Source organism: Cimex lectularius, unplaced genomic scaffold (assembly GCF_000648675.2).
Source record: "Cimex lectularius strain Harlan isolate CLEC.00 unplaced genomic scaffold, Clec_2.1 scaffold245, whole genome shotgun sequence".
Lineage (NCBI taxonomy): Eukaryota > Metazoa > Arthropoda > Insecta > Hemiptera > Cimicidae > Cimex > Cimex lectularius.
In genome coordinates this window covers 397,821-413,374 of record NW_019394224.1, presented here as the reverse complement: position 1 = coordinate 413,374, position 15,554 = coordinate 397,821, and the positions used below count along the sequence as shown (strand labels likewise).

The window sequence follows — 15,554 nt, the reverse complement described above, 5'->3', positions numbered from 1 at the left end:
GGGTTTTTGCTGTTGGGAACCCACTTTTTAAAAAAATCATAGTTTTATATTTTTTAATTGTTGCAAAGGTTAAGATTCAAAAATGTAACAAAGAAGAGGGAGAAAAAGAAAGACAAATAAAAATAAGCAATCGGTTTGTGACTTTGCTTTGTATACTTACATATAAAAATATATAGAAAAAAAGAAAAACACAAGCCCACTGTATTGGTATATTCACTTTTATATAAAATCGAAGAAAGTCAGTAATGATCTGGAATTCGGTAGACGGCGAAAAGTAAGATAAAATCTGTTCACGCGTCATGTATGCACATGGGTTTGCAAATTTTGAGTTTATCAATATCAGTGATCATGTCGTAGTGTGATCTCTGATCGAGAACCAGGCCAATTTTAATTGCAACGAAGTTTTAAAAGATAATTTTCAGCTAGATTAAAAAAAGACTGAATTGCCCTGGTTATTGAAAAAGGCACACAAATTCTCTGCAATCCTTTTTTAAAAACAATCCTAGGATATGCGTTTAGGATGTAAAACAATGACGCCGATAAATAATTCAACATTTGAAACTCGTCTTTTTAAAAGGGGCGAGGAAACTGACTGAAACAAAAGAAATCGAGATAAAGTATATTGATTCAAATGAATCAACAGGTTCTTTCCTCTTGCATATCTTTTACTCTTTTTTCCTTTGTTTTCTCTCTCGATCTTTTTGGATCTCTCTCGCACACTTCCTCTCCATCTTCTTTCCTCAGAGAAGAGGCCGGCTTAGAATAATTTTACCGGAGAAGCGCCTCCGGAATTCAAGATTTTCTTATTTTCTCAGCGATGACTACCCGCTTCAATTATCCGCTTAAATATAACTCTACTATATAATTTTCATTAATTCTTCCTAAATTTATATTTCGGATTTTTTCAACCGTGCGTTTGCACTCGGCATCAGCAGCAATTAGATCGTTTGTAAACCTCTGGGAAAATAGATTCGCTTAATGTAAAATCGCGGCCTGGCTCATGCATAAACCCGTCATTAATAATTTACACATTTTAATTGAATCAACGTTACTACGTCAAATTTTAACATGGGGATTTATTATTGACAGAACTCCCGGGGTAAAATTCAATTTCAGTTAAAATGCATCTGTTCTACTCAACTTAATGAAGTTACGAGCTGTTTAAAAAAAATAATAATGAAACAAGTTTCCATTTTGCACTTTTACTTTAAACATCACTTAAATGGACAATGTAGTTAGTTTAAATTTTGTTTACCAATAAGAGTAGTGGGGGGCGTCGGTGGCCGCAACGGTTCAGGCGTTGACACGGCGCCCATCACTGTAAGGTAAAGGTTCCGGGTTCGAATCCAGCGGCCCTGAGTAGTTATATTATTGATTAACAACGTAGAATCTCTTTGTTTTGAATTTTTTCGTTTAGAGTACTATGATTTATTTAAATAATATTTCTGCGTTTTAATATTGCGTGCTGGTTGCCAACATTTAATTTAATCTAAAATCAAATATACAAAGATGGTATTGAAGTGTAAAAGACGAAAATCATCAAGAACAGCTGGTGTGACTCTTATAACTGAAGAATAAAAAAATTACTTAAAATTATATTTAAATTTAAAGTACAGAAAAACCCACTAATTTCGTGGTCCGCTTGACCAATTAATATATTACAATTAATTAAGGTTTTTAGTTGAGATAAAAAAGTCCACGAGCGGGATTCGAACCCATGATCTTCGGCTAGATACGCCGCTACTCTAGCACTTGAGCTATCGTGACCTCGATCCACTCGGAAACTAACTTCCCATCTCAACCCCACCTTTTGAATTTTCCCTCCTTTTTGCCATTTTTATGGGAAGTTAGTGTCCGAGTGGATCGAGGTCACGATAGCTCAATTGGTAGAGCAGCGGCGTATCTAGCCGAAGATCGTGGGTTCGAATCCCGCGCGTGCCATTGACTTTTTTATCTCAACTAAAAACTTAATTAATTGTATAGAAAAACTTTTTTTTACTTCATTTATTTTTATCTACAAATGTACAATTATTATACACAACCAGCAGATTGAATTTCAATTTATGATTCTGGCATAAAGCGCTTTACAGAGAAAGCTACTCATTGCCATCAGCTCTGGATCAATAAAATGATTTAATCATTTAAGAGGTTTTTATCCATATTATTTTCAGTCGATTATATTGTAATTGTGGGGAATTAAATAATCGTATTTGTGTGTTAGTGTGATTTTGTAATTTACTATGAAAACGTCTGTAATATGTTTTAATGGATGGAAAACTGTCGGCATGTGAAGATCTTTCTGAAGTGTATTATTGTTTACGTAAAAAGTGGCTGAAACTATCTTAAAATTTTGGAGTGAAAACTTTGTAATCTTTGAATATTGGAATATTTGGCCGATCCATAAGCTTGGCACCGGTACATCCAAATAGGTTTGAGTATGCGTATGTCGAAAGAAATTATGTTTGTAGATCGACCTGCAGATAATCAATGTAGAGTTCAAAACTTCTTTAAGGTCTTTACTAGGTGAAAGAAAAACAAAAGTGTTGGGATCACCAAGCTTTCGGCAACATTATGTTGTCGAAAGTTTCGATTTTGATGGTTTTGATTATCGGTTAAGTAGGTATTAAAACATTTTAAATCGTTTCTTGAATGTCTGTTTGTTTTTAATCGTGTGCGTGGATTCCAAGTTAGTCTTCTATCAAATGTAAGTCCTAAATAGTTAACTTTGTCGGATTGATTCATTGTATGGTTGCATATGTAATAGTATATGCCAGGACAAGTCTCACGGCGGAGTGTAAAAGTCATATGTTGTGACGTTGAGAAGTTAAACTTTATTTTCCAAAGATTGCTCAATGTTTCAATTGTTGAATTGGCTTTGTAACATAAGTGAAGCTTGTATGTGTAGGGATACTTGTCAATACGGCGGTGTCATCTGTGTATGTGGTGGTAAGTGTATTCCCATTTGGGGGCATGTCAGAAGTAAAAATTGTGTACAACAGCGGAGCGAGTATTGACCCTTGTGGCACACCTGCAAGCACTTCTTCCATATCAGAAGTCTCCGTACCCTGGTTTACTGCGAAAAATCTCTCTTTAAGGTATGATTGTATAATCAGATAATAGGCCTGGGGTAAAAATAATTTTAATTTGTACAATATCCCTCATGCCATACTTTGTCTAAGGCCTGAGAAACATCTAGAAACTCTCCAGTTCAAGACACGAAGTAATGGAATCAACTTCAAACTCTGTGAAGTTGATGAGTAGTGGAATGATGGGTTCGAAAGGCAAACTGAAGGGAAGATGCTGTTTGAAGTAGCAATAGAAATTGATTCTTTTGTAAATTAATTTTTCGAATAATTTAGAAAGAACGGAAAAGAAAAATAAACTAACATATTTTAACTATTTTATTTAATTGTTAAAAAACACATGATATTAGAATTACTTTTGGTTTATTTGTGTTTTTAGTAGAGTATTGGCCTTAGAATTACCAAGTTACTTTGGTGGTTTTAATTTGATTACAACGTCAATCAGTTAGTTGATTATCTGTTAACTATTGGAAAACCCAGAAATAGTAAAATGACCGCACATTTGATCCCTTGGTACAAGGTTGATGATGATTTTAAAGCTATCATCAGAGATCTCACTATCACTTATCTAATCCGGCAGCCGGCGAATCTGGTCGATTTCGGCTTGCACTATTTCGCTGGGTTAAAATCCAGTGTCGAAATCGTGAGGGACAGGAAACATTCTAGCGGTGTCGAAGAGAAGGAGGTAGACGAAGTAGTACATAAACGGCCAGAAAGGAGAAAAACTATCTACACGGAACCGTACAATCCGGAAGAAGATAGCAATGAAACCATCGTGAAAGAAGTTTATCAAAAGACGGATTTACAAAGGAAATATCTTATTGAACAAATGAAAAAAGTCATGCTTTTCAGAACTCTCGATGATCAGCAGTTTTCTGAGTCGATAGACGCGATGTTCGAAAAGGAAGTCTCAGCAGGAGAGGAAGTAATAAAGCAAGGTGATGACGGAGACTTCTTTTACGTCGTCGAGGACGGAACATTCGAGGCGAGCATAAAAGACAAATTAGGAAACAAGAAAATCATTAAAACTTACAATAACTCAGGGAGTTTTGGTGAATTGGCTTTGTTGTACAACATGCCTCGGTCGGCGACGATCACTGCGATAACAGACGGCGTCCTCTGGGCTATGAAGAGGCAGACGTTCCGACGAATCGTCGTTTCAAACTCCTTCAAAAGGCGAAAATTCTACGAAAAGCTGATCGATCAAGTGCCGATGTTTAACGCTATCGAATCCTACGAGAAGTTACAACTCGCTGACGCTTTGGTACAAAAGTCGTACAAAATGGGAGAACGGATCTTAAAACAGGGCGACGCCGCCGACGGCATGTATTTCGTGATGCAGGGAGAAGTCGAAATATCTATAATCAACGACAAGGGTGAAGACGTCGTCTTGAAAGTCCTCAAGAGCGGCGACTACTTCGGCGAGCTTGCCTTGGTCAACCATCAACCGAGAGCTGCTTCTGCCTTCGCCAGAAAAAAAGCCGATCTCGCCTACCTCGATGCGGAAGCTTTTGAACGCCTCCTCGGACCCTGCATGGATCTTATGAAAAGAAATATGTCACTTTATGAAGATCAGATTAAATTTGTTCTATCTGCAGGAAAGGTTTTACAATAAAATCGTGTTACAAATTTTCGAATATTATTCATAAAAACGGACCACCACTATTGTGGACAAATAATGGCAGTATTTTGGGGAAAAAACAAACTAAAGATTTTACCACCGAAGGACGTCTTTTGCCGGTGAATTCTTTAGTTTACCCTTACTCATGATGCCACATCCTAACAAACTAAACGGTCAAATATTCAAAAGTCACGATAGCTCAAGTGGTCGAGTAGCGGCTTATCAAGCCGAAGGTCGTGGGTTCGAATCCCGCTCGTGACACTGACTTTTCTATCTCAACTAAAAACCTTAATTAATTGAATGTTATTAAAAAGAAAATACACCTGGGGTAAATTTGAATAAATGCCATAAATTTTATAATTACAGAAGTAAGGAAAATCATCTTGCCTCACAAAATAAGAATGAAAAACCATTTCCAGATTGATTAGGTGCTATGTTATATTGACGATCAAAAGTTAAATCAAGATAGATAATTGAAATTTTTAATGGCGATCGAGCATGTGCTGAGTAAATTTTAATGTGGGTGGTGACTTTCGACATGTTTTACCAGTCATAAAAACAGGGGGAGAAGAAAATAAAAAAATAGCACGCTTAAAATATAGTTTCTTAAGGAATGGCCGACAACAATTCAAATTGTCCAAGAATATGCTGCGATTGGAGATTCCATTGAATTCTTAGAATGGTTGTTAGATATGGGAAATAATAAAAGTAAAAAAACTTGAAATGCTCCAGGAAATGTTCTGTAATATATTACAATTAATTAAGGTTTTTAGTTGAGATGAAAAAGAAGTTAATGGCACGAGCGGGATTCGAACCCACGATCTTCGGCTAAATACGCCGATGCTCTACCACTTGAGCTATCGTGACCTCGATCCACTCGGACACTAACTTCCGCACCTTTTGAATTTTCCCTCCTTTGTAATATATTAATCGGTCAAGCGGACCACGAAATTAGTGAATTTAGTTGTGTAATATTTTAATTAAAGTTTTAACCATTAAATTTATCTGAGGAAGAAATGAAAATAGAGCTACATTTGCAACTAGAAACTATACAGTTTAAAAAATCATCTTATTGTGAGCCAGAGGAAATTGTGAAGTGAGTTTCTATATATTATGCTGTGTCACGGCCTCCTGCAGAAGTGCACTTAAAAGCAGAATATACAATTGCTATTGGGAAATTTATACATAGAAGACGGGTTGTGTAACAAGACCCGCATGAAGGAAGAAAAGTTGATAGAACGATACTACTCTGCACGATATTAACTGGGAATAAAAAGAGTAGATAATCCTGGAATATATGTCGAGGCTTTAAACACACGAGGAGATACCGAAATGCACTTTTTGAAACGTTGCAATACTTAGTTCGTCTAGCATTTCATATGACCATAAGTCACAAAGTTTTGAGAAAATAGGTTTGATCATTCAAAAACACGATATTTCTATTTATAGCATATCGAGGTGTACAATGATGGGCATTAAAATACACTGCAAATTAAAAGAAAAATGCATAGAAAATATTTTTCAATTAATTAAAGTTTTTAATTGAGATAAAAAAGCCAGTGTCAAGAAACTATGTGTTAAGTAAAAACTAGTTGTTTGAATTAATACTATAAAATAAAAAATAAACTTATTAAAATCACACTCATTGGTATTTTCGTATAGGTTATTTTACAAAAGGTAATTAAAAACACGGAGTGTGTATTTGTTAATAGTTTTTTAAAATAGTTCATTCAATATCAAATTTTCAAGAATGAAAGTATTTTTACTAATTCATCATGTGATGAATTGAAAAAAGTATTTTTTTATTGTGTTGAAAACCAGTGCATTATTTTTTTGTTTAATCACAAATTTAGATCTAGAAAGTAATCGTCTAATTGTAATTAAACATTTTAGTAAAAAAAGATTGGCAAGTGATTATGCGTATTATATTCAGTGGGTAAAAATTGTTATTGACACCGTAAAGAGATATTTGAGTAAACAATTTTTATTTATTTAAGGAAGTAAATTAGATAAAAATAGCCAAACAAAGTGAAATTACCATAAAATTCAAAATTTCCGAACTTTTAACAAATTGCACTATAATACTCGCACAGAGCGTAGACATTTTTTGTAATAAAAAATTTAAAGGTATAATTAACTTACAATTAATTAACGTTTTTAGTTGAGTTGAAAAAAGTCAATGGCACGAGCGGGATTCGAACCCACGATCTTCGGCTAGATACGCCATCATAAGGTTGGGTTGAGATAGGAAGTTGATGTCCGAGTGGATCGAGGTCACGATACCTCAAGTGGTAGAGCAGCGGCGTATCTAGCCGAAGATCATGGGTTCGAATCCCGCTCGTGCCATTGACTTTTTTTTCAGCTCAACTAAAAACCTTAATTAATTGTAATGTATTAATTGGTCAAGCGGACCACGAAATTAGTGAATTTAAGGTATAATTAACGTTTCAATATTTCATCACTATGCCCTTTGCATTGACAACGAACATAGTTCTGGGTTATTTCAAGAATTTTCCATTATTCCAATTTACCAATTCCATTACCCAATCTTTTGTCAAAACATCGTTAAGCTATTTTATTTTTTACGGCCTTTTCAAAAGTCCAAAAATGCTATAAATATCTAATGGTTAGGGAGGATTTAGGAATCCCAAATTTAATAGTCCATACATCTCACCTACTTACATTTGGCTAGCCCCAGAATTCAGAATCATCTCAATTCCATAAACGGATGGGCACGTTAAAACAACCCAGAATTAAATCCGAAATATTCCATAGCCATTGTTATAGGATTCAGTCACCTTCTGCCAATCTTCAAAGCCGCCTCCTTTACCACTTTAAAATCCCTCCTGCAACAGCACCTCTTTTCCTTCGAGAGACAAACGTAGCCCAACAATTTTATTAGGTACTTTTGCTACATGGGAAAGCTTTTTCCTTTTTTTCTTGTTCAACTTTTAGGTTCAAATTTCGCGATTATGTTTACTCCAAACAGGGAATTCATTTTCATTCTTTCTGATTAACGATTCTGGGTTTGAAGTGGAAGCTCGTCTTTTTCAAAATATACACAATATATACAGCGACATCTGATTGTGTTTGGGCTTACAAATAAACCTAAAAGATTGTTAAAGATAATCAAACTTTTATAAAAACAATTAAAAACCAAGTAAATTTAATGAAACAATGCGAACAGAACATAAATATTTCATACAATTCGAAGTTTGAAACGTGTATGGTTAGTTGTAGTAATCTTTGATAATGTTTGTGAGTCGGATATGGCCGGGTTTTTTTAACCATTGTGAGAATGCGACGTTTTTTCTCTGAGGGCACTTTTGTGTCTTTTTTTAACTTTTTCACTGTGTTGAAACTCATATCTAACCGATATATAACTTCACGGCTTTCAATTTTCATTTTCAACTTTCAAACGTCGTGTTATCTTTTTGATTCTCGCCGATAAATGAAATGGCCGCGGAGAGCTTTAGTGAAGATTTACTTCATTTTAACTTGTTAAATTCACTAGTTTTCGTGGTCCGCTTCACTAATAAATATATTTCAATTAATTAAGCTTTTTAGTTGAGATAAAACCTTAAAAAATGGTAAAAAGGAGGGAAAATTCAAAGAGTGAGGTTGAGATGGGAAGTTAGTGTCCGAGTGGATCGAAGTCAAGATAGCTCAAGTGGTAGAGTAGCGGCGTATCAAGCCGAAGGTTGTGGGTTCGAATCCCACTTAAGACACTAACTTTTTATCTCAATTAAAAACCTTAATTAATTGAAAGATATTAATTGATCAAGCGGACCACGAAAACTAGTGAAAAGAAAATATTGTTTTTGACGAAGCTTTGTAGTAGTGTACGAGTTATATTTTCTCGCGATCCTGCCAAAAATTGAAAGGAGCGGAAGTTTTTGAGTTTATTTATTTGATTTTGCTCTTTAACTTATTAAGCCCCCTAGTTAAAAAAAAAACGATATTTTTTCATTCATTCCTTCTCTCTCTCTCTCTCTCTCTCTCTCTCTCTCTCTCTCTCTCTCTCTCTTTCACTCTCTCTTTCTCTCTCTATCTTACTCTCACTCTCTCTCTCTCTCTCTCTCACACACACACACACACACACACTCTCCCTCCTTCTTTCGTTCTTTCTCTTCTTCTTCTTTGTCTCACTTTCTCACTCACTGTCACTCTCTCTCATTATTCCACTCTCCTGTAATAATGCTTTTTAAAAAGAACCGCACTCACTCCACCATTCATCATTTCTACTCCTGTAATAATATTTTACGGTGCAAACTGTACCTCCTCGTAACATCCCTAGGCTCTACTGCGGGGAAAACTTCCCATACTTTTAAGCCTAATCAAATTTGGAAAAACTTTTAACAAAAAAACGAAAAAATATCCACAGGCTTTTATTAACAGTTGCTGATCAAATATGCATAAGGGAATAGTTTAAGAAACTGATTATAAAAGAACTATTGAAATTTTAAAATTGCTCACCTTTCATTAACCTGTTGAACATTTTAATGCCTCATTTTTATGCAACAGTCCTTAATTTTATTGTTTTACCCTTTTTTCTATTAATGATTGTAAATACGTATCTCTGTTTTTACAAATTTTTATTTATTTACATGGTATTTGAGTTCAGTATTTATCAAGATACTCATTGTAACTATTTTATTCAATGATGCATTCTATTTGTTTCTGTGATACTCTCTAAATTTGTATAATACATTAAGCTGTACTTACCTGAAACAAAAATTGCCCTTTTTTTGGTACTTGCGAACATTTGTATAGTTAGACAATGCATTTTTTGTTGAAGAAAATATATATTTAGGTAAATGTTTTTATTTTTAGAAAGATTTGATATAAAAAATATTTGAAATTTTAGTTATATCATATATGTATGTAGATCTGGAAAAACCGAAGACTACCAAATCGCATATGCTACACTAATTTAAAAGCTACAAAATAAAATAAAAATATTCTGTAAATCAATATTAATTTTTGTGAATGAAATTTACAAAAATTAATTGAAAAAAAAAACAGATTTATTTTCCATAAAGGTTAAAAACAAATGATTTATAATTACATACTATTTTTATTTCATTTGTCTTTTGAGTAGTAGTTACCTCTAGAAATATAGAATTAGCGAAATAGTTTGATGGTTTTAATATAAGTATAACTGTAAACAATTCGTTGGAATTTCGTTGACAATTCGACAATCGGGAAAGAGTAAAATGACTAAACATTTAATCCCCTGGTACAAGGTAGGTGATGATTTTAAGGCCATTATCAGAGATCTCACAATCACTTACCTCATACAACAACCGTCGAACTTGGCCGACTTTGGCTTGCAGTATTTCGGACAGTTAAAAAGCAGTGTCCACATCGTGAGGGAGAAGCCGCGTTCCCGCTCAGCAGAAGAGATAGAAATGGAAGAAGAGATACAGGCACGGCCCGGAAGAAGAATTACGATCTACACAGAACCGTTCAATCCCGAAGATGACGTCAACGACGAAGATGTTAAAGACGTTTTTAAAAAAACAGATGCACAGAGGAAAGCCCTCATCGAACAGACAAAACAGGTTCTTCTCTTTAGGACCCTCGACGATCGGCAGTTCAGCGAGATTATCGACGCCATGTTCGAAAAGAAGGTCGAAGCCGGAGACCAAGTGATAAAGCAAGGCGAAGACGGAGACTATTTTTACATAATTGATCATGGAATATTCGAGGCGAGTATAAAAGACAAATTAGGAAACAAGAAAATCATTAAAACTTACAATAACTCAGGGAGTTTTGGTGAATTGGCTTTGTTGTACAACATGCCTCGTTCGGCGACGATCACTGCGATGACAGACGGCCTCCTCTGGGCTATGAAGAGGCAGACGTTCCGACGAATCGTCGTCTCAAACTCCTTCAAAAGGCGAAAATTCTACGAAAAGCTGATCGATCAAGTGCCGATGTTTAACGCTCTCGAGTCCTACGAGAAGTTACAACTCGCCGACGCCTTGGTACAAAAGTCGTACCAAATAGGAGAGCGGATCTTAAAACAGGGCGACGCCGCCGACGGCATGTATTTCGTGATGCAAGGAGAAGTAGAAATATCCATCGTCGACGACATTGGAGATGACGTCCCTTTGAAAATCCTCAAAAGCGGCGACTACTTCGGCGAGCTTGCCTTGGTCACACACCAACCGAGGGCTGCTTCCGCCTTCGCCAAAGGGAAAGTCGATCTCGCCTACCTCGACGTGGAAGCTTTCGAGCGTCTCCTCGGCCCTTGCATGGATGTCATGAAAAGAAATATGTCGTTTTATGACAATCAGATGAAATTCATCCGAGGTTCAACTGTCGACGAAAATGCAATCAAAGTATAAACCGGCTGCTGAGAAATTCACCTAATAACGCGCATGAAGGTTTTCGCTTCGTATCCCCACGACTCGTTACGTCCAGTAAAATAAACCAACCTTGACAAATACTAATAAGTTTAACAAATCTATCAGCTGTTTTGATTTAATGTATGTATAATGAATCCCAAAATTCTTTAAAAATGAAAAAAATTGAAATGCTATTTCTTACACAAATCAGTAAAATATGTTTGCAATAATATTTTTTTAAACGTTAAAATAGCAACATTTTTACTAATAAGTAAAACAATTATTTTAAAAAGGTCAACTCAGTTGACATATTTTGTCTGTTAATCAAATGCTTTTTAATTGTTTAAATTGCCACAATTTTTAACAGTTGAATTGTTTTTATACTTTAACATACCATGGTTACAATCATTGATAACTGAAGTTTTAATTTTAAACGTAAACATAATCATTCTTTTGGTTTGGTTAATTTAATATTTTTAAAAATTGTTAGTACAGCGTTAATAACTTTACAAATAATTAATATTTATGGAAGGTATTGGTTGAGATAAAAAAGTCAGTGTCACGAGCGGGATTCGAACCCGAGACCTTCGGCTAAATACGCTGCTACTCTACCACTAGAGCTATCGTGACTTCGATCCGTTCGGACACCAACTTCCCATCTCAACCTCACCTCTCGAATTTTGGAGGCCTCTCGAATGGCAAAATGAGGGAAAATTCGAGATGTGAGGTTTTACAAAAAAACAAAGTGATAGTTGATCATACGAATTCGCGTGTAGAACTTTAACATACCAAAGTATGTGATCATAGACGAATTCATTAGAATAATTTAAAGTAAAAACAAAGCACCAGGCTGGTATTGTTTTTGAATTGTGAATACATCAATCTGATAGTTTGAAGTGTTTTAACTGAGAAACAAGCTAATTTTTGTTACTTCAAGTTGTATCGTATAAATCTAACATTTTGCGATTTAGGAACAAACTTTCAAAATTTTAAGAAAAAGAAAACAGGAAAGAGCCTATATTCTGAGTTTTTATGTACGAGAAGGAAGTTACCGAGTTGTTGGCTCTGATGGAAAAAAGGCGATGTTTGTTACAAAGGGCCTGATTGTGTTTGGGCTAATTCTTAAGGAAAAGGCCGGAAGGGTATTAGTCTATTGGAAAGATTGGGGGAAGAGCTGCAGGACGGGGGATGACGAGGGGGAATGAAAAGAGTCTTTGAACGGGGGCGGAGGCTACGCCCAAGTGAAGAGTGTCCTGGCCTGCATAGTAATGCATTGCTTCTCTATCCATCGATCCTTTCGGTCCGTCTGTACTGAACAGAAGGAGATAACGGCAATATTGGACACAGGAGATTTTTTTTAATTAAAAAAAAGTAAAAAGTCAATTTACCGGTTGGAAAAATAATTACGAAAAGAAGCCGAGAGTCCTTTTTACACGCTTTGCACATTCCTCCAAAGCAATATCAATAACTCATACTCCAAGTGGCGTGATTCCCTTTCGTTTCCAACTCCCGGAAGAAAACAATGACCGTAATTTTCCATTTTCTTAGAGGTAACTAATCAGCGGGAAATCCGCGTTCGTCCTGAGCTATAAATCCATACGGCAATCTACTGTGGCCTTGCGATTCTTCACAATTTTCGCTAACTTCCGAGTTATTCTTTCATCTTTATAATTTTTTAAAATGAAATACTGTACACTAATAATAATTCGTCATAATAGGCCTGTTTTTAGAAAATAAAGTATGGCCATGATAGGAATGCTCAACTCATTCTTCATACATCTTCATTCTGCATCAAAATGCGCTTTAATATCATGTTTTATCATTTTAAATTATCAGAATGACGAAAAAAAAGTAGTTGGGGATGAACCTGATCAGTCGTTTGGTCCTTTCCGAACAACGTGAACTTTCGTATCTTCGTATCTGATAGATTTATTGACATTGTGCATTTATTTCGCAACTGTTAATTTTTGTTTTGTAAAAAGTGTAGTAATCGATTAACCAACCAAAGATTGTTGTATGAAGGGCGACGAACCTGTCTTTTGTAACTATCTAGTTAGCACGGACGATAGCGAGAAACCGAAAAGCATTTGACTGGGCAAATCAGTGAGAATAGACATGCGAAAATATCGCTGACGATCGAACTACTATTCCATTACTACGCAGACCATGAAGCAATCTCAAAATGTAAGTGTAGTTAGAGATGAAAAGATTAGTGCCACGAGCGGGACTCGAACCCACGACCTTCGGCTAATTACCGCTCTCTAACCATTTGAGCGATCCTGACTTCGTTGACTGCTTCCCCCGAGACACAACTCATCATCTCATCCCACAACTTTTTCAAATTCCCCTCTTTTTTTGTCCCATATTCAAATTACGTGAAATCGTTTTGGATTCTCGACAAACTGGAAGCGGCCACGGGGAGCTGTTATTTAAGGTCTATTGGTCCTTCAAATAACTATTATATTATGTTTCTAGTTGGAGGACATTGCAAAATATCAATTCGAAACATTTTGAAAAAGCCAACGTTTTGGTTCTACTAAACTAGTATATTATTGTGAGATTTTCACTTGATATCTTGGGGGTACGATGAGCCTGTATTATACTACGTCTAGTAGTAATATACTACATATTGAGAAAATACTAGCAATAACAATATATAATATTTAAAAATATTTCACAGCAATGAAATTTTATTAGTCTGTTTTACTACACAATATATATACATATATACACNATACACGTATATACATATACACGTATATACACGTACATGTGTATATACATACACATATATATACCTATATACCATATATATATATATATATATATACACATACATAATCCGATTTTTTAAACATATATACATTTTACATATATACATTTCTAAATAGATATATTTTAAGCTTTTAATGTCAGTATACTTGAAATCGTACTGTGAATTAAATTTTCAATTAATGATGATTATAATGACATACATGTGATATATTAGCATGTAACATGCTTTTGAGGAGGGAACATGTTTTTGAATTATCTTATCTTCGTTCGAATTAAATGCCACACCCTGCTTATATCCCTGGCCCACTACTGAAGATGGAAAAAGTTGAAAGGGCCGAACCGCGTAAAAAGGCAGACAAAATTGATCGAAAACAATACAAATACAAATGTATCATGTTAAAATAGTAACTTAAAGTTTCAAACATAAGGTAAACATACCAATAATACTACATCTAGTAGTACTATATTGAGAAAATAATTGCAATAATAATGTATAATATTTAATAATATTTCACAGCAATGAAATTTTATCAGTCTGTTTTACTATACAATATATATACATATATACACGTGCATTACACATATTTTTTAACATATATACATTTTTAAATACATACATTTTAAGCTCTTAATGTAAGTATACTTGAAATCGTACTGTGAATGAAATTTTCAATTAATAATTATTAAAATTACATACATGTGATATATTAGCATACAGCATGCTTTTTAGGAGTGAACATGTTTTTGAATTATTCAAAGGAATTTATTTTCTTTTTTCATTGTAAATTAGACGACAACGATCCGAGCGTCACCTAAACGGGGAGCTTTTGGATTTTAGGAGGGTCGGTCGGACCAGCTCAGCAACTAGGTTGACACCGGTTAATATACCGTCTAATAACCCCTAAGGTTGTTCTTCAAGGGTTGGGACGGGGATGAAAGGGCTGCGGGGGCAAATTGTTTTATGAAGGCATTAGGAAGGCTGTCTGCTTCCGCTTAAATGACGGAAGAAAAGCCTTTTTTCCTAAGGTTTCTTTATCTTTTCCACCTTCTTTTTAACCATACAAATTGACTTAACTTCTCTCTATTTACCCAACAAACAAACAAAAAACAGAATTTTTTGACCTTTTTATCGAGTGTTGACAGTTTGAAAGAACTTGGCAAACCGTTTAACTTCCTTTTCGATAATTTAACGCTAAATGTAAATACAATTTAAGAAAATCCCACTTGTCCTCGGCTAAGGAGGAGAAAGCAATAAAGCCTGCAAATATATCCTAAACGGGTTTCAACAGTCCTTAAGACACGATATTGGCGACTTGTAAAAGGGAAAGGGGGTTAGTATTACTCGGGTTTTAATTACTTTATATATGTAGGGTGTGCTGGAAACCGGCCAAAAGTGCTTGTAAGCAACCTCTGCCGACCCCCTCTTTAACCCAAACAGAGGGTAGTTCCGTTAAAAAAAAGTTTATTAACGTAACCGAAGTACTGTTTTTATAGGGGTAAATTAAAAAAAAAGAACAAGAAAACAAAAATTATAGCAGGAGATAAACATTAAAAAAGAAGTTTTTCAAGTAAAAAGTCTCTTTTTGACATTTATTTAGTCAAACGAGGCGTATTTAACAGTTTTAGCTAATATATAGCTGTTAATTTTTTTATGCTTTTTATAATTTAAATTTGGAAGCCAAGTTTCCAGGGCTAAGCTCGGTCTGAACATAATCTGTTCAT

At 35.0% G+C, this 15,554-nt stretch overlaps 2 protein-coding genes across 2 annotated transcripts; both read left to right on the top strand.

Moving 5' to 3' along the window:
- The first annotated feature begins 3,573 nt into the window (after positions 1-3,573).
- LOC106668293 (cAMP-dependent protein kinase type II regulatory subunit-like) lies at positions 3,574-4,698 on the top strand. Its single transcript, XM_014396905.1, has one exon. It carries the CDS (start codon positions 3,574-3,576, stop codon positions 4,696-4,698), a length of 1,125 nt encoding a protein of 374 aa, XP_014252391.1.
- Positions 4,699-9,782: 5,084 nt separating this feature from the next.
- On the top strand, positions 9,783-11,184 carry LOC106668382 (cAMP-dependent protein kinase type II regulatory subunit-like). Its single transcript, XM_014397077.2, has one exon. It carries the CDS (start codon positions 9,921-9,923, stop codon positions 11,055-11,057), a length of 1,137 nt encoding a protein of 378 aa, XP_014252563.1. The 5' UTR covers positions 9,783-9,920; the 3' UTR covers positions 11,058-11,184.
- The last annotated feature ends 4,370 nt before the right edge of the window (positions 11,185-15,554 follow it).

What these genes read in the sequence shown, in the direction of transcription:
- LOC106668293 (XM_014396905.1), top strand. Translation starts at nt 3,574, where the DNA reads ATGACCGCACATTTGATCCCTTGGTACAAGGTTGATGATGATTTTAAA.
- LOC106668382 (XM_014397077.2), top strand. Translation starts at nt 9,921, where the DNA reads ATGACTAAACATTTAATCCCCTGGTACAAGGTAGGTGATGATTTTAAG.